Below are 20,007 nucleotides of genomic sequence, written 5' to 3' on the forward strand. Positions count from 1 at the left end.
TTTTTCTGGAGATTTTGTGACCGTTTCAACAGGAGAGTACGTTGTATCTGAAAAAGTATTAACTAATGTTTTTGATGTACTTGATGCTATTGGTGTAGAGGGAGGCATGTGTCCCTTTAGTGGTAACAGATTGACTGAGGTGCACTTCAAGAAATCATTCAGTTTCAGTATATCTCTCTTGTGTTGAAAATTTAAAGTGTACAGATGTAATATTTTTAACTGTTCAATCAAAAAGTAGTTATGGAGTAGAATTTGGCTATCATACATCCTCTAAAGACTTGCTTTTGTTGCTAATCTCTTAATAATGCCAATGCTATGATTGCAAGGTCTTTTTCCATGAGCAGAGGTGGGAAAAACTGTCCTGTTTCCATGTCAAAATCTTCGTGGCAGCAAGTTAAATAATTTTTGTTCTTGTACTGGGTTGCACAGCTGTCCAAAGAGTAGCATATCTTCTGTATATCAGTTTGAAGTTGATTATTAAAACACTGCTGCATCACCACTTGACCAGTGATAACTCTGGGTCTCATCTTGGATGTGAAAGTGTAATTCCCAGAGAAGTCACATTAACAGCATATTCTCCCTCATGCAAGTTTTCCTTGACTTCATTTACGAAAGAGCTTTGCTGCTTAGCTAGAAAATCATGGAGTATCAGTGCAGTCAATTTTTCAGAAAATAATTCAATAAACACCTTTCATGTCTTCTGCGTTGTTTCTAAGTTACATCTGTGTGCTGAAACCTACTGTCGGAGGATGATATTTTCAACCATGTTATTATCAAATGTATTTCTTAGCGTACTTTTTATTGGGTCACTTCCTGGGCAGGAACTACATTTTCCCATAATACAGTGAATTTATGCTTGGTTGAACACTTGCCAGCACTTCCGGTCTGAGGTGTGGAAGATGGCTGTCTTTGTGTGTGTGTGTGTGTGTGTGTGTGTGTGTGTGTGTGTGTGTGTCATCTGTCTTCACTGTTTACTGATGAAGGCTGTGGCTGAAAGCTATATGTGAGTGTCTTTTAATCATGCCTGTCTGCAACTTGACGTGCCTTCTTTGCACTAAGTAGCAATCTATCTTTTCCTACATTGTTGATCTTACTACCTGAAGTTTCCATTGTTTGATCATATTAAAATTGTGTTGATTTGACATGGAATGCCCCAGACAGTATATGAATAGTGAATCATTTTTCTTTGATGTGTGTGTGTTCTGATTTTGACTCATTGGATGATCATAGGTGGGGAGAAAAACTACAGCATAGTGACTGGAAAAACTATTTTCACAACTGTTTCGCATTGTACACTCAGAAATGTTTGCACCACCCACTGACCTGTGAAATGTAGGACTAGATTCAAGGGAAGCAGGGAAGAAAAAAATGAGCCTAAACATTTTTCATTACTGTGAAACAAAAACATGATAATCAACATAAAGGGAGTTTGTTTGAAAATGTTTATCTTCAGAATAGAAGTATTTCTTTTACCAAAAGAAAAAATTGCTTAAAAAAAAAAAAAAAAAAAAAAAACTCCAAAATTATGAGACATGAGACTGAATTGGTGGCTGGCTGCTTCAGGAGATGAAATTTCAGTACTACAGATAGACACATACAAAATTACTGTCCTAGCTTTTGGAACTAACATGGGGGGTATTCAATAAGTTTTGTAACACATTCTTTTCTCAGCCAATTTCAGTTGAAAAAATGTGGAATTTGTTGTGGGACATCAGGGAATATTTTTGCTTCAGCCCCTACAGTTTCATGGAGTTCTGAATGGTGAGGGTATTACACGTAGCCTCAAAAATGTTGTCAATAATGATGGTGCATTTACAGTGTAGAGCTGGCATTGAGTTTCTATTGGCGAAGACCAGAGCATTGCAGATATTCATAGATGCTTGAAGAATATCTGCTGAACAAAAGCTCAGTGAGTCATTGGGCGAGACATCTGTCATCATCGCAACAAGGTCACACAAACTTGCCCAATCTCCTGCGGGCCAGCCGGCCGAACGCAGCTGTGACTCCTGCAGTGTTTGGGATATGTGGACACTTACGTTCGAGGTGATCAACAAATCACAAACAAACACGTCACTGCTCTCAACTTGGACATCACTGTTGGTAGTTCAGACACACTCGTCCATTAGGTGGGGTCTTCAAAAGTCTGTGCCAGCTAGGTTCCTCACTATCTAATGGAAGACCATGGAGGGCAACTAAAGATTGTCTGTGCAGAATTGCTTGCACATTATGAGGCTGATCGTGCCAATTTTTTTTCCAGACATTGTCACAAACAATGAAATATGGGTTCATCACTTCAAACCAAGACAAAATAGCAATCCATGGCTGGCACCACAGAACCTTTCCTCTGAAGGAGGAGGTCAAAGCACACCCTCAGCCGGTAAAGTCAAGGTGACAATCTTCTGGGACTGTGACAGGGTTATTCTCTCTGACATTTTTCCTTGTGGTGCAACGATCAACTCTGAAGTGTATTGTGCTACCCTCAGGAAATTAAAGAAAAGACTTCAGTGTGCTCATTGCCACAAATATGCAAACTAACTTTTCCCTCTCCATGAAAATGTAAGGCCTCATACAAGTCTGCAAACCCAAGAGGAGCTCACAAAACTTCATTGGCCTGTTCTTCCTCATCCACCCTTCAGACCAGATTTTGTACTGTCCGACATAGCCCAATGGAGGATACATTCCATGAGAAGCAGTATATGAATGATGATGAGATTACTGATGCCAACAGAGTGAGGAATAATATGGTGTACTGGAATCCTGAATAATTTTCAGAAAAAAAACCTATGTTGCATTACTTATTGAATGACCCTTGTAGTTCATTCCTCAGGGAGGAGCAAGGGATAGATTGTGGATCGTGAAAATGTAAGGGCAGGTCACTCAGACCCCAGTATGAGATGGAATGTCCTCATCCTCACAGCAATTGGGTAAGTATGTTTATGTGTGTTGCCTGGAAGTACTGAAATTTCATATGTTTGATGGTAAATATTGGTCAGCAATTCAGTCTTATAATTTAATAAATCTGTTTCCTGGTAACATGTATGCTACATGCTCCTCCCTGTACATCGTTGCATGCTTTGTCCTATGTATGCTGTTCACAAGGTTCTCAAGAAGGTGCTGCACAATCCTGTCCTGTTGTTGACAGTGGCCATCTTGAAGTCACACAGTGGTTGAGGAGGGTTCTTTAGACAGCATGCTGCAAGTTTCAATGGACTCAAGCATGCTCAATTAGACTCACTCCAGCAATTACTGCATGCTGTTCCATTAGTCTGATTCCTGTCTCCCGGAGGAAGTTATTGAGGAAGTGGGCCAAGTGTGCTTGTGCATTATCATCTACATGATGAACTCATTGATGTAATGTTCTTGGAGGAAGGGAGCATCAATTAAAGGATCCACACTTGATGGTAGTGAGAGATGTTAGAGATGTGGACATGGTAACTTCCCAAAATCACCCTGATGAACCTCCAAAACTGCATGCATGAGACATGCTTCACCACCCTAGCTGCCTCCACGCTATTATGAGCAACAAGTATCAGAGGTGCCCTACACTTGTTGATGAAGAGAAGCTGACACTATTGATATTTTCCAGGTTTTCACTTACATGCCTTCTTCATGCAATACAGAGCAAATGGGTTTCTACTGTTGTTCATAATGGATGCCTAGAGATGAAATTGATTGCGTGGAGTCAATAGTATACTGCATGGGTCAACTCAGCCCCCTTCCACAGCTGCCTCTAAACAGCAGTGCACAGTTCTGACCCATTGTTCTCAAGGTAGTTAAAAGTCATAACTTATGGTTAGTGATTTTCATGTGATGTTGCTGACTGTGGGTGACCACTATGAGGCAGACCATCAGTGTTTTGTGTCTCACATTAGAGGTTAAATATTTAAATGTTTTGACAGGCAGATACCCGTGTTCACAGTTATTCTTGGTGTAAAGTGACAGCATGTGTGGTCTAAGCTTGGAGTGACCTTTTGAGGTATCTCGGACTGAACAATATTCACAAGCCCCATTGTTCTGTTTGTGGTTAGAGGCACAAGGTACTCTTATGAACTATGTTAATCAGGGAGTCTTAATTTCCTGTGGTGGAAATAATATTCAGAAAGATAATTCTGATACAAAACCACAAACTCTGCTAATCATAATGGTGGTGTAAATGTTTTTAGCAACATTTTTTTCTCCTCCAGCCTTGAATCACACAGATAACATCATTACCAGTTTGAATCTCTTAACATCTCATCATCACATGATTTTAATAGATTACATAGTAACCAAAAAGGCCAGGCTCAGTTGACAGGTTACTTTGTAACACATTCAAACAATCACATGATGATTCACTATACAGTTCAGCACCATCAAATGTAATGCGCACCCCAATTTTAAAAATTACATTAATAAAAAAAAAAATGAATTTTGGCACATCACTGATAGCGTATTTTGGATTGTTGAAATTTATTTTACAATGCTAACTTTATTTCAAAAAGTAGTGAATGTATACATGAACTATAAAAAACAATAATAATTTGTTTTTAAGTTACTCATTATGGTGATAAGTGACATTTTCATTATTAAAAAAGAATGCCTAACTTGATTACCTACATGACATACAAAGAAACATACTTTTAATTACAGGTGTTACGTGATCATTATTCATTAATATCATCATTACTGGAATCCTTGGAAGAGTCTACATCAGAAATAGATTCCTTTCCTCCTTCCCTGCCATCCTCAGTGTCGTTGCAGAGCACATCATCTTCACTGCCATCCAGAGTATTTGAAATACAGCATTTCTTGAATGATTTTACGATCATTGGTGCTTCAGTACGTTTCCAGGCAGCCAAAACCCAGTGTGCAATAATGAGGGTGCCGCACATTTAATTTTTCCTGCCAGAGTCAGTTCTTGATTTGGTTTGCAAAACCATTTTTCGTACTGTTCCCGAATGTAACATTTGAAAGGTTTATTTATACTAATATCCAGGGTTGTAATACAGAAGTCTTCCTCCATGAATAAAAACAAGGTCACTAGGTAGGCTGTGGATCTTCTTTTTTATGTTCTCGGTGAGATGACTACGAAATGCATCGAGACAAATCATTGACGGTTGCTTGGAAAGCCCACAAGGACGGAGTTCCCACACGTTTCGGAGCCAGTCAAGCATCAAAGTTTCACTCACCCATCCCTTCTCTTGATTCTGAACAATGGCGTCATCAGGGACTAGCTTTTCTTTTTTTGGAGTCTTGGGTCTTGTTATTCACTTGAAGATTAAAAAAGGGGGAAGTTTGTTCCCATCTGCTGTGATTGCCAGGATTACTGTTACACACTGTTTTACACAGCCAAACATTTTGATGGTAACTACTTTTGTACCCTTCTCATCAGTCATGTAATTATGTGGCGTATCAAACCACATTGCAGTCTTGTAAGTGTTGCCTATTTGGCCCATTGAAAAATTCTTTTCTTTCTGAAGTGTGGTCACATCTGCTGAAATTTTTGAAGTTTCTTCTGGAAATCCTGTGGAAGTTTTTAGCATGTTGTTGTCCAGTGTCGCAGAGATAAGCCCGCTCATTTCACAAAGCAATCAACCCACCCCCGGCTAGCCTTAAACTCTCGCTTCAGTATATTAAGAGCTGCAGCCACCGCTTTTGCTTTTTTTAAAAAAGTGTCACTGGTCACAGGTTGCCCATTCTTTCTCCTTTCTCGGGTGAATTCCAAAACATTCACTTCAACATTAGGATGTCTTCCTTCGTGAGGTCCATTGAATTTCTTTCTAGTAGCAGTAGCTGCAAATAATGCCAATTTCTGTTTCTTCCATAAGCAAACGTTGTTCTCATCTACAGTGAAATCTCTTCCTGCACTTCTATTACAATATTTTTCAGCATAAAGAATTACTTTACACTTGAAAGTAGGTTCATATGATATTCTTCTCTGCTTGCCTTTCATTTCATGACTACCTAATGCAAACAAAAAAAAGTGTACTCTAGATTCGTGTAAGTACAGTATTTATGTGACCTGAGGCTGAAAAATGTAAGATGATGGTTTCATTATAAGATGATCTCTGTGCTCCCTTTGTACCTTTTTCGAGCATTTTATGAATCTTTCATGTGAAATCGTAAAAATATGAACAAAGAGTAACAGTGCATTCACGATTTTACATAAAGTGAACATTCCATGCATTTCATACTGCTACAGATGAAAGATTTATATTTTGAGAATGTTTCAATGTGTGCTAACAGAGCACCTCATGTGCACAGTGAGAAGCACAATTGAAATAAGGTGGAACCACTTTAACTTTGTATGCCATGAAAGAACATTGAGCAGGTACAAAAGTTTGGGAGGGGGGAAGGGGATTGGTGCATTACTTTCTGGGAGACCCTCATATGTCTGGAACTGATAGAAATCACTAGTCCTTTGATTTCTTGAAAACTTCTAGGTTGGGGTTGTTTTATGTATTACTAAAATTTCCATATTTTAAAGTATTGCAGTGACTCCACCTGGGCCTAAATGGATCCATCAAAGTGTCCTTTTACTGCAGTTTCTTAGACACTGGACATGTGGTGACCTAAATCTTATAACATAGTTTCTTCTGATTTGTCTCTGACTCTAACCCCAGTAACATAGTTATTTTTGAGTGGTGTTGTTGTGGTCTTCAGCCCTGAGACTGGTTTGATGCAGCTCTCCATGCTACTCTATCCTGTGCAAGCTTCTTCATCTCCCAGTACTTACTGCAACCTACATCCTTTTGAATCTGCTTAGTGTATTCATCTCTTGGTCTCCCTCTACAATTTTTACCCTCCACGCTGCCCTCCAATGCTAAATTTGTCGTCCCTTGATGCCTCAAAACATGTCCTACCAACCAGTCCCTTCTTTTTGTCAAGTTGTGCCACAAACTCCTCTTCTCCCCGATTCTATTCAATACCTCCTCATTAGTTACGCAATCTACCCATCTAATCTTCAGCATTCTTCTGTAGCACCACATTTCGAAAGCTTCTATTCTCTTCTTGTCCAAACTATTTATCGCCCATGTTTCACTTCCATACATGGCTACACTCAGTACAAATACTTTCAGAAACGACTTCCTGACACTTAAATCTATACTCGATGTTAACAAATTTCTCTTCTTCAGAAACGCTTTCCTTGCCATTGCCAGTCTACATTTTATATCCTCTCTACTTCGACCATCATCAGTTATTTTACTCCCTAAATAGTAAATCTCCTTTAGTACTTTAAGTGTCTCATTTCCTAATCTAATTCCCTCAGCATCACCCGATTTAATTTGACTACATTCCATTATCCTCGTTTTGCTTTTGTTGATGTTCATCTTATACCCTCCTTTCAAGACACTGTCCATTCTGTTCAACTACTCTTCCAAGTCCTTTGCTGTCTCTGACAGAATTACAATGTCATCGACAAACCTCAAAGTTTTTATTTCTTCTCCATGGATTTTAATACTTACTCCAAATTTTTCTTTTGTTTCCTTTACTGCTTCCTCAATATACAGATTGAATAACATCGGGGAGAGGCTACAACCCTGTCTTACTCCCTTCCCAACCACTGCTTCCCTTTCATGTCCCTCGACTCTTATAACTGCCATCTGGTTTCTGTACAAATTGTAAATAGCCTTTCGGTCCCTGTATTTTACCCCTGCCACCTTCAGAATTTGAAAGAGAATATTACAATTAACATTGTCAAAAGCTTTCTCCAAGTCTACAAATGCTAGAAACGTAGGTTTGCCTTTTCATAATCTTTCTTCTAAGATAAGTCGTAAGGTTAGTATTGCCTCACGTGTTCCAGAGTAGCACACCATTAGTATGCTGAAACTCTTTGAAATCTGAGATTTGTACTGCCTGATATTTATACGTACTACCACTGCAAAAAGATAGCCATCTGAATCCTCTAATAACTACTTATTCTGCATTTTTGTATTACTTCTTCCTAGCCTTATGGAGTATTGTTCATTTTTGCAAATCTGCACTCTTGCATTGCACAGTATACCATTTCTTAAATTCTATTCTGTACCTGTATCATTCCAGAGTGACTTTTTCCTAATATAACTTGATGCTTTGTACCACTTTCATTTTACTTTCCTGTAACATACTTTTTCCTGTTTTTGTTATTCTGAGGCCTGCACAGTCTGTTTATTATGTACCATAGTTAATAAAATTGTATTACAAGATAAAAACATTATGTATCTTAGTTGCAGGGAGAGATGATGAGGAACACCTCCTGTTGCTTGGCTACTTGCAAATTTTGGCTGCTCTGACAAAGAACTTCACTGCATTAACTCGGAATCAAGGAGTATTGGATGACAGTGCCTCTGATGATTCTGCAGAAGAGATGGACCATGAAGGTGCAGATGCACAGGAAATGCGGGTCTGTAATTATTGCTGAATGTGAGAAATATTATGGTTTTGCAGCTATTGCTGTGACTAAAATTTAGTAGTTAACCACCTTGCCTTGTTTCCCTCGTATTGCAAATAAAGATACAGCTCCTCTGTTGTCCCGAGTTTTCTGTAGTTTTAGTGTACTTGGTCACGGTACTAGTATTAAAAAAGTGTAAAAAAAAATCAGAGGTGACCATTTAACTGCAGTATATGTTGATTATGTACATTGGAGAGATTCATGTATGGCATTGTTTAAAGTTACTGATAATTTTTCTTGAATCATGTTGCTGTACCGTTCTATGCAAGAAAGAGCTGTGTGCAATTTGGGCTTAGTAGGATGTGAGGAAAGAGTACCCTTGGGCCTTCGAAAACAGAAAATCCAGAAAGAGAGAGCTTCACAAAGTATTACATCTATGTGATAAATTGATTCATTATCTAATGCAGGCCAATTGTTTACTTACTTTTTCTTAAATGAATGCATTCACATTTCACAGATCACATGAGCTGGTTAGCATGGCAGGTCAGTGACTCAATCCCCCCAAGACAAGTAGAGGGAGAGTGGAGCAAACTAAGCTCAACCTTTTCTCTGCACATCCCAACACAACTATCTTTTACTTTCAAGGAAAGGCAACATCTGTAGCATGAACAGTGTTTCCGTTTTCAGTTCACTTCCAGGAGGTAATATATTTACTTGCTTTTACATGTATGAAATAATTGGGAGTAAATACCCATTTATCAAACAAACATTAACGATTTCTTCTTGCAATTTGTGGTATGTAAATTAATTGTGCATCAAGCCACCAGATAAACTGTGTTAGGTGCGAAGGTTAGAAAAAGCTTGTATTCTAGCACAAGAGTTGATAAACTGCATATCATCATTAAAAGTTTTGAATCAACACAGAGGCAATTACAAAGATATACTGGCTTTCATGGCCATTGTCACTAAAGGTGTTCAGATAACTTAGAAAACTAGAAGATATTGAATAAGACCCCAGAAGAGGCCTTGCAAGTCAGTCATGTAGAAGAAATTGACATCTAACTCGACGTGACCTAATGTCGTAGAAAATTTTATCTTCAATGCCGGAAGCACAACAGGAATTCACAAGAAAAGAATCAGATTTCTTTCAGTGATTTTGAACACATGCTAATGCTTTTAAGACCATTGCTGTTGAAGAAGGCAGTCAGAATATGATCATCCAGTGGCTTAGAGTTGACACAGGAAATCAGTCAACAGCTGCTTGACAAAGAGAGCTTCAGAGTGAATAGTGGTAGTTGTGAAGAGGCGAAATTAAAGCAAATATAAAATTGAGTAATCCAATAAATTATGTACTTACCGGGTGATCAAAAAGTCAGTATAAATTTGAAAACTTAATAAACCACGGAATAATGTAGATAGGTAAAAATTGACACACATGCTTGGAATGACATGGGGTTTTATTAGAACCCCCCCCCCCAAAAAAAAAAAAAAAAAAAAAAAAGTTCACAAAATGTCCGATAGATGGCGCTGGACAGCAAAACATCAGTGACTGCGCATGACAATCATGTATAAAAGGGGCTGTAATGAGAGAGAGAATCAGATGCGGCGGCAGTAGCAGCATGTTGACGTTACCTGAAAAACCGCTTTTAGTGAAGCTGTATTATCAGAATGGGGAATGTGCTAGTTCAGCATTACGATCCTATCGCCAGAAGGGGATTCGAATGGGTAAAGGTCTGTTGACAGTTCAGGAAGAAATGGAGACTGTAGCGGGTTCGTCCATGCACGGGGAAGTCAGCGCTCGTGCAGTCACACGTCGCACCGGCATTCTATACACTACTGTATGGTTGGCACTTAGGCGTACCCTCCGATGCTATCTGTACAAAATCCATCGGCATCATGAACTGTTACCTGACGATTTAGTGGAGCGGAGGGCATTTGTGGTGTGGGCGTTTCAAAAGATGGTGGAAGATGACAATTGGTTGAGTAATGTGTTGTGGACCGATGAAGCTCATTTCATGCTCCGAGAGTCTGTCAACGCTCACAACTGCAGAATTTGGGCTACCGAAAATCCTAGAACTGTCATGGAAACTCCATTGCACAACGAGAAAGTCACGGTATGGGTTGGATTTGCCACATCTGCCGTTATCAGGCCTTTTTTCTTCGAGGAAATGCGTGATTCTGGTTTTGTAACTGCTACCGTGACGGGTGAGAGGTGCGCTGATATGTTACAGAATCGCATCATCTCCAGCCTGGCTGATAAACACCTGCTGGAACGTACAATGTTTATGCAGGATGGCGCTCCACCCCATATTGCTAGACGCGTGAAAGATCTCTTGCGCACATCGTTTAATGATGATCGTGTGCTCAGCCGTCACTTTCGTCATGCTTGGCCTCCAGGTCCCCAGACCTCAGTCCGTGCGATTGTTGGCTTTGGGGTTACCTGAAGTTGCAAGTGTATCGTGATCGACCGACATCTCTAGGGATGCTGAAAGACAACATCCGATGCTAATGCCTCACCATAACTTCGGACATGCTTTACAGTGCTGTTCACAACATTATTCCTCGACTGCAGCTATTGTTGAGGAATGATGGTGGACATATTGAGCATTTCCTGTAAAGAACATCATCTTTGCTTTGTCTTACTTTGTTATGCTAATTACTGCTATTCTGATCAGATGAAGCACCATCTGTGGGACATTTTTTGAACTTTTGTATTTTTTTGGTTCTAATAAAACCACATGTCATTCCAAGCATGTGTGTAAATTTTTACCTCTCTATCTACATTATTCCGTGATTTACTCAGTTTTCAAATTTATTCTGACATTTTGATCACCCGGTATATCTATATTTCACATGCAAATGTGTTTGAAAATGAAAGAAACTGCTCATTCTATGCTGGTAGTTTTATACATATTTCAGTCATCTAAGTACTACGGAAGATGAGAGGCAAAGTTGTACAGGGTGTCCCACATAAAACAGTGTGCCTCATGCCCGATATTCAAGTAACAGTGAACTAACTTAAAAAGAATAGGTAATAGTAACAATAACAAACATGTAAGAGATGCTGGAAGTGGTGGCCATAGGCATCCACATGTCACTGACCTCATGTCATGATGTTGACCAACACAATGTAATTCTGCAGGCGTGATGCTGTTGGTTTCTCTTGTAATGTTCTGTTTAAGATTGTCTATTGTGCAAGGATTATCAGCACACAATGTGATTTCTAGTGTGCCCCATAAACAAAAATCACGTGATGTTAAGTTTGGAGATCTTGGGTGGCAGAGGCCTCTACTGACAAGTCTCTCATCAGGGAACACACATTGGTGTCCTGGGCCATACTTTGGTTGGATGTGTGAGAGGTTGCGCCATCTTGTAGGAATACAGCTTCTCTGAATCAGTTAACTGTGCATAAAAAGAGTCTATGATCTCTAGATATCCAGCACTGTTTAAGGTGTTATTGATAAATATGGGGCCAATAATGTGCATGCTGGAAAACACACACCAAACACCTATCACCTCTGAGTGGAGATGTTCTTCACATAGAATATGTGGGTTGTCCTGCAACTAGTTTCTACAATTCTGGTAGTTTACACAACCTGACAAGTGAAACCAAGCCTTGTCTGACATGAAGTAAAGCAAGAATCCAAGTAACTGTCAGAATTGGAGTTAACAGAAAGTTACAATAATTAACTCTTCCCCCACCCCCCACCCCCCCTTACCTACAGATTTCAGTTCTTGCACCACACTCATATTATGATTTCATATCTTTTTAGTTCATGATGACATGAAGTGAGAGATGCACCAATCTGTTGTGAAAACCTCCTTACCGACTTGTGGGGACTTCTCATAATGTCCATGTGAATTCTGTCTGTAGTTTTAGGGGTCCTCATTGTCTGTCACCTATTCCTGAACGGATCCTCCATTTTTTGTAGAGATCTTGAATACTGCTGGTTGCGGGGAATTTTCTACCTGGATACTTCACTTGAAACATTTCTTTACAGTCATTGATGGGGCCTGGATTCATGTAGCACTCCAACATCAATTCCCTGTTCTAGCTGTAAGGGTGCAAGTGTGCATGATGGTTAGTGGGAGTTGGTGATATGCACACATACTGCTGATTTGAGATTGTGTGTGTTTGCAGAAATGTGTGTAACACCGAGAATTGAAGTGCAAAATATTAGGTTTAAGTAAATAGTTATAAGTAAAAGAAAATTAGGTTCTGTTTGGATTGGTGTGGTAATTTGCGTTGGAAATGTTCCGGGGATACCATACGGCTGCTTATGATGTCAGAGCAGGCAGTGCTCTGAATCTGCAGAACAGTGTGGTGTGCATGGAGCTCCATCCATGGTGAAGTTCTGTGATAATGAGATTTGGTAACTGTGGAGACCTGTAGAAAACACAGAACTGGATTTGACTCAGAAGCATCATGAGAGTCTGTTCTTGCTCTGGATTTTTAGTTATTGTCGATCAGAATTTAAACCAATTAGTAACTGGAATAATAAACACCTGTTTGTGAACTTACCAGTGCCTGTAATTGTAGTCATTTCACAGGAGAAGTCTGGTGGAAGACAGGGTCCCACTGAAACAAGTCTTCTCACAACAACTGATGTATGAACAAACAGCTGCACTCAACTTTCCAATAAAACATAGTGTAACCAACTTCCAAGACAGTATTGCCACTTCACAAGCAATTTGACCAGAGATGATTAACTGGTACATGAGGCATACTGGTTTTATGTGGGACACCCTTTTTAAGAAACTTCCTGTAAATGGTATTTTCTGTCCTAAGCTAAAAAAATGGATTTGGCACACCTACATCTACAACACATATGACTCTGTAGTTAAAACTTAATTTCCTAGCAGAGGGTTCATCGAACAATTTTCAGAATCTTTCTCTATCATTCCACTGTTGGAACAGCTTATTTAAAAAAAAAGCACTTAAATTTTTCAGTGTTAGCCCTAATTTCTCTTCTGTGTTATAATGATCGCTTATCACTATGTAGGTGGGTGACAACAAAATACTTTCACATTTGGAGGACAGAATTGGTATTTTAAATTTTGTGAAAAAATCTCACTGCAGTGAAAAATGCCTTTGTTTTAATAATTGCCACTCCAACTCGCACGTTATATTCCCGACACACTCTCCCGTATTTCACAGTAATGCAAAACGAGCTGCCCTTTTTTTGAACTTTTTTGAAGTCCTCCATCAACCCCGTCTGGTAAAGATCCCACACTGCACAGCAGTAATCGAGAAGAGGACGGACAAGCAAAGTGTAAGCAGTCTAGTAGATCTGTAGTTTTGTGTAAGTGTTCTGTTGATAAAATGCGGTCTTTGGTTTGCCTTCCCTACAACATTTTCTGCGTGATTTTTCCAATTTAAGCTGTTTATAGTTGTAATCCCTAGGCATATAGTTAATTTACAGCCTATAAATTTTATGGTTTATTATGTAAACTAAATTAATGAAATCCTTTTAGTACTCATCTGGATGACCTCACACTTCTCCTTACTAAGAGTCAATTCCTGCTTTTTGCACCTTAGGATATATCTTATCAAATCATTTTACAACCAATTTTGATCTTCTGATAACTTTACTAGATGGTAAAGGGTAGCATCATGTGCAAACAGATTATTTCCTAAATCATTAGTGCAGATTAGGAGCAGCAGAGTGCCAATAACACTTCCATGGGAAATACCGGATAGCACATCAGTTTACTTGATGACTTTTCATCAGTTATTACAAACCATGACCTTGTTGACAGGAAGTCATGAATCCCATCACACAACTGAAACAATGCTCCATAGCCTTCTGACGCCGAGCAGTGTGTCAGCAGTGTGCAAGTAGCAGCAAGTGGCTTATTTAGCGTTCGTATAAGTGTAGTAATGAAGTTGGAAAATTTTTTTGAGTGTTCTTAGTGCACTTGTTTAGTTAAATCTGCCAAATCATTGTGTAGTTTCGTATTTAGCGGAGGCAGATTTGCATTTTAATATCTGTGATGGGTAGAGTCACATAGTCGTCTGTCATTTGTTTATTTCTTTCAAATAGTATTTGTACATTACTGACAATGCAGTTAGCCTTCTGCCGCCGAGCAGTGTGCCAGCAGTGCGCAAGTAGCAGCATTACTGCATTTACTAGGCAGTCTTGTATTTTAATAACCATTTAAATTTTGTGTCAAATTGTTTGTGCTCTCTGTAGATTAGTTCAGATGTTCTTTGCACAACAGTATTTAGCATGGATAGGGACTGCGACTGCTGTGTTCGGATGCGGGCTGAGTTGGCATCCCTTCGCTCCCAGCTTCAGGCAGTGTTGGCTTCGGTCACACAGCTTGAGGCTGTTGCCAATGGGAATCACTGTGGGGGTCCGGATGGGGGTTTGTCGGGGACGGCCAGCTCGTCCCACGCATCCCCCGATCGGACTACGGCTGTGGTTGCCCGGGATACTGCCCACATTGAAGCTGCCCCCTCACCCGTGGTAGAGTGAGAGGTCATCTCGAGGTGTGGCAGGGCGTGAAAGACATTCCGGAGGGCTGAACGGAAGGCCTCTCCAGTTTGTCTGACGAACCGGTTACAGGCTCTGTCCCCGGCTAATACTGATCTTCAGCCGGACATGGCTGCTTGTCCTGTTCCAGAGGTTGCCCCTCAGTCTGCAAGATCCGGGTGGTTGCAGAGGGTGCGCTTACTGGTAGTTGGGAGCTCCAATGTCAGACGCGTAATGTGGCCCCTTAGGGATATGGCTGCAAGGGAGGGGAAGAAAACCAATGTGCACTCCGTGTGCGTACCGGGGGTGAGGGGTCATTCCAGATGTGGAAAGGGTCCTTCCAGATGCCATGAAGGGTACAGGGTGCACCCATCTGCAAGTGGTCACTCATGTAGGCACCAATGATGTGTGTCACTATGGATCAGAGGAAATCCTCTCTGGCTTCCTGCGGCTATTTGATTTGGTGAAGACTGCCAGTCTCACTAGCAGGATGAAAGCAGAGCTCACCATCTGCAGCATCATCGACAGGACTGACTGCGGACCTTTGGTACAGAGCCGAGTGGAGGGTCTGAATCAGAGGCTGAGACAGTTCTGTGACCATGTGGGCTGCAGATTCCTCAACTTGCGCGACAGGGTGGTGGAGTTTCGGGTTCCGCTGGATAGGTCAGGAGTCCACTACAAACAGCAGGCGGCTACACAGGTAGCAGGGGTTGTGTGGTGTGGACTGGGCAGTTTTTTAGGTTAGATGGCCTCGGGCAGGTACAGAAAGGGCAAAAGCCTCAAAGGGTGTGGGGCAAAGTCAGGACATGTGGGGACCAAGCAGCAACCGATATTATAATTGTAAACTGTCGAAGCTGCGTTTGTAAAGTACTGGAACTTCAAGCGCTGATAGAAAGCACCAAAGCTGAAATCGTTATAGGTACGGAAAGCTGGTTGAAGCCAGAGATAAACTCTGCCAAATATTCTGCTGAAATTTTTACAAAGGCACAGACGGTGTTTAGAAAGGACAGATTGCTTGCAACCAATGGTGGCGTGTTTGTCGTTGTTAGTAGTAGTTTATCCTGTAGTGAAATAGAGTGGGTAGTTCCTGTGAATTATTATGGTTGGAGGTTATACTCATCAACCGAGCTAGGTTAATAATTGGCGCCTTTTACCGACCTCCCGACTCAGCGGCATTAGTGGCAGAACAACTGAAAGAAAATCTAGAATACATTTCACACAAATTTCCTCAGCATGTTATAGTCTTAGGTGGTGATTTCAATTTACCAGATATAGACTGGGACACTCAGATGTTCAGGACGGGTGGTAGGGACAGAGCATCGAGTGACATTATACTGAGTGCACTATCCGAAAATTACCTCGAGCAATTAAACAGAGAACCGACTCGTGGAGATAACTTTTCAACTCTGTAAGCGCAGAACAGGGAATCAGTGGAGCATCCCTGAATATGGAAGTAAATAGGAATATAAAAAAGGAAGGAAGGTTTATCTGTTTAGCAAGAGTAATAGGAGGCAGATTTCAGACTGCCTAACAGATCAAAACGAAAATTTCTGTTCTGACACTGACAATGTTGAGTGTTTATGGAAAAAGTTCAAGGCAATTGTAAAATGCATTTTAGACAGGTACTTGCCGGGTAAAACTGTGAGGGACGGGAAAAACCCACTGTGGTTCAACAACAAAGTTAGGAAACTACTGCGAAAGCAAAGAGAGCTTCACTGCAAATTTAAACACAGCCAAAACCTCTCAGACAAACAGAAGCTAAATGATGTCAACGTTAGCGTAAGGAGGGCTATGCGTGAAGCGTTCAGTGAATTCGAAAGTAAAATTCTGTGTACCGACTTGACAGAAAATCCTAGGAAGTTCTGGTTTTACATTAAATCAGTAAGTGGATCGAAACAGCATATCCAGACACTCTGGGATGATAATGGGCATTGAAATGGAGGATGACACGTGTAATGCTGAAATGCTAAACACCTTTTTCCAAAGCTGTTTCACAGAGGAAGACCGCACTGCAGTTCCTTTTCTAAATCCTCGCATAAATGAAGAAATGGCTGACATCGAAATAAGTGTCCAAGGAATAGAAAAGCAACTGAAACCACTCATCAGAGGAAAGTTCACTGGACCTGACGGGATACCAGTTCGATTCTACACAGAATATGCGAAAGAACTTGTCCCCCTTCTAACAGCCGTGTACTGCAAGTCTCTAGAGGAACGGAAGGTTTCAAATAATTGGAAAAGAGCATTTCAAATGATTGGAAAAGAGCACAGGTAGTTCCAGTTTTCAAGGAGGGTCGTCGAGCAGATGCGCAAAACTATAGGCCTATATCTCTGACATCAATCTGTGGTAGAATTTTAGAAATTTTTTCTTGCTCGCGTATCATGTCATTTCTGGAAACCCAGAATCTACTCTGTAGGAATCAACATGGATTCCGGAAACAGTGATTGTGTGAGACCCAACTCGCTTTATTTGTTCATGAGACCCAAGAAATATTAGATATAGGCTCCCAGGCTCCTATACTTGAGCATTGCTCATCAGTGTGGGATCCGCACCAGGTCGGGTTGACAGAGGAGACAGAGAAGATCCAAAGAAGAGCGGCGCGTTTTGTCACAGGGTTATTTGGTAAGCGTGATAGCATTAAGGAGATGTTTAGCAAACTCAAGTGTCAGGCTCTGCAAGAGAGGCACTCTGCATCGCGGTGTAGCTTGCTGTCCAGATTTCGAGGGGATGCGTTTCTGGATGAGGTATAGAATATATTGCTTCCCCCTACTTATACCTCCCGAGGAGATCACGAATGTAAAATTAGAGAGGCTTTCCGGCAGTCATTCTTCCCGCGAACCATACGTGACTGGAACAGGAAAGGGAGGTAATGACAGTGGCACACAAAGTGCCCTCCGCCACACACCATTGGGTGGCTTGCAGAGTATAAATGTAGATGTAGGTGTAGAAGCACACAATTTGATTAGAAGCTGCTTGTGGGGGAACAGCGTCAAAAGTCTTGTAGAAATCTAGAAATATGGAATCATTTTGAGATTCTGTGTCAGTAACACTCATTATTACGTCTGACTAAAGATCTTGTTGTGTTTCACAGGAATAATATTTTCTGAATGTGTGCTGGCTGTGTGTCAACAGGTCATTTTTTTAAGGTAATTCATAATGTTTGAATGCAATATATGTTCCAGAATCCTATTGCAAATCAACATTAGTAATATGGGTGGTAATTCAGCACATTACTCCTACTTCTTTTTTTGAGTATTTGTTCAGCCTGTGCAACTCTCCATTCTTTATGTTTGCGTCTTTTGTAAAGCGAGTGGCTGTGTTCAGTAGCTAAGTTTGGAGCCAATATATCAGCAAATTCTGAAAGGACGAGATGTGGACATAAAATCTGGACTGGAAGATTAGTCTTTATTATGTGTTTTAAGTGGCTTCATTAATCCGAGGATATGTACTTCTAACTTACTCATGTTGGCAGAGTTCTTGATTTGAATTCCGGAATATTTACTTTGTTGTCTTTGGTGAAGGAATTTCGCAAGGCTGTGTTTAGTATATCTGCTTTAGCAGTGCTGTCATCAACAGTATTTCCATTTCTGTTGCACAGAGAAGGCATTGATTGTGTCTTGCTACTAGCATACGTTACATACAACCAAAATCTCTTTGTATTTTCCTGCCAGATTTCAGGAGGAAGTTTCGTTGTGGAAACTATTATAAGCATCTCGCATTGAAGTCTGTGCTAAACTTCACACTTCTGTAAAAAATCTCGAATCTTGGGGCTTTTGCTTTTATTTGAATCTGGCTTGCTTTTTACATTGTTTCTGCAACAGTGTTCTGACCTGTTTTTTGTACTGTGAGGAATCAGTTCCTTCTGTTACTGGTTTATTTGGTATAAATCTCTCTATTGCCATCAATATTATTTCTTGGAAGTTAAACACTACCTTTGTTTACTCTCCCACCCTATCTCATGCACACATACAATACTTTTCTTAATAAAACAACTTGCTGGATCCATTGTATTGTTTTTCTCCAGACACTACAAAACACACAACATACCTTATTTACTCGAATCTAAGCTCCACTTTTTTTCCAGTTTTTGTAATCCAAAAAACCGCCTGCGGCTTAGAACCAAGTGCAAAGTAAGCGGAAGTTCTGAAAAATGTTGGTAGGTGACACCACAACTAACTTCTGGCATTGAATATATGTAGCGCTGCACAGGCATGCTTTGCAGGCACAAAGATGAATACTGGCACCAAAGCCTCTGCGTCAGTAAATAAATTAAAAAAAAGGTGGAAGACGAGCTTTTTTCTCCGCCTCTTGTTTCAACCACTGCATTTTCATACATTATCCAACGAAGTAAATACAAATTCCGTATTGTTCATCTTCGAATGTAGCAGCATTTCAATGTACTACGAAAACCCGACTGGCAAGACTGTTCAGGGTGTTTGTCAATATGGCCAACTCTACGTTCTGAATTTTTTCCTAGCTGCGAGAAGAGATGGTTGCTAAAAGGAACTTTTATGAATTGTGAATCACATGCAGTATTCTCTTCACCATAAGAATAATACGAATATAAACATTTTGCCATTTATTGTTTCGTGTTTGCTGCTGTCTCATTTAAATCCTGTCTGCCTAATAAACTACGAAACTAGAGTGAGACAATAGCAAATGTGGAAGAATATGCATATCATGTCATGTTTATATTCATATTATTCTTATGCCTAATAGTGATACAATCAGAAATGAAGCACGGCAATTGACTAGATTTTTAAATCTAAGATGACTCTAATTTCTGTGCAGAATGTACTGTACTAAAGAGGCGTCTGCAAAGATTTTCAAGCGGAGAAAAATTTTCCCTAAACTCTCATTCAGATCATCTTCTATCATACACAGTCTATTATTGGGTTCTTGTTGATCATTATCAAAGAAAGCAGCAGTGTAAGTAACAACAAATATCAGTCTCTTGCCATTGTTTCGCTTATGAGACAATTCCTCTCTTTTTTTAATTGTAAGAGGTGGTAGCGCGCACAAAAGCATTATCAGAATGCGACAAACAATGCATGACACAGTACAATAATGCATTTTCAGCTTAGAGTGACGTAAACACCTATAACAAAGAGAGCGGCACTTATCAGATCAAAGAAAAATAAGCAATCAAATCAAACCAGACGAAGCACGTGAAAAAGGAAGGG

At 40.2% G+C, this 20,007-nt stretch overlaps 1 protein-coding gene across 5 annotated transcripts in view; it reads left to right on the forward strand.

The window, feature by feature from the left end:
* Positions 1 to 20,007, forward strand: part of LOC124804441 (ubiquitin-protein ligase E3C) — a 226,378-nt gene that overhangs the window by 82,126 nt on the left and 124,245 nt on the right. For 4 of the 5 annotated variants that reach the window (XM_047264752.1, XM_047264755.1, XM_047264756.1 and 1 more), the window contains exon 7: positions 8,187 to 8,362. In XM_047264752.1, the coding sequence (XP_047120708.1) occupies positions 8,187 to 8,362 (176 nt within the window). The remainder of the gene's footprint in view (positions 1 to 8,186; positions 8,363 to 20,007) is intronic. The other variant, XM_047264754.1, reaches the window with a different exon arrangement.

This window comes from Schistocerca piceifrons, chromosome 1, assembly GCF_021461385.2.
Source record: "Schistocerca piceifrons isolate TAMUIC-IGC-003096 chromosome 1, iqSchPice1.1, whole genome shotgun sequence".
In the NCBI taxonomy this organism is placed as follows: domain Eukaryota; kingdom Metazoa; phylum Arthropoda; class Insecta; order Orthoptera; family Acrididae; genus Schistocerca; species Schistocerca piceifrons.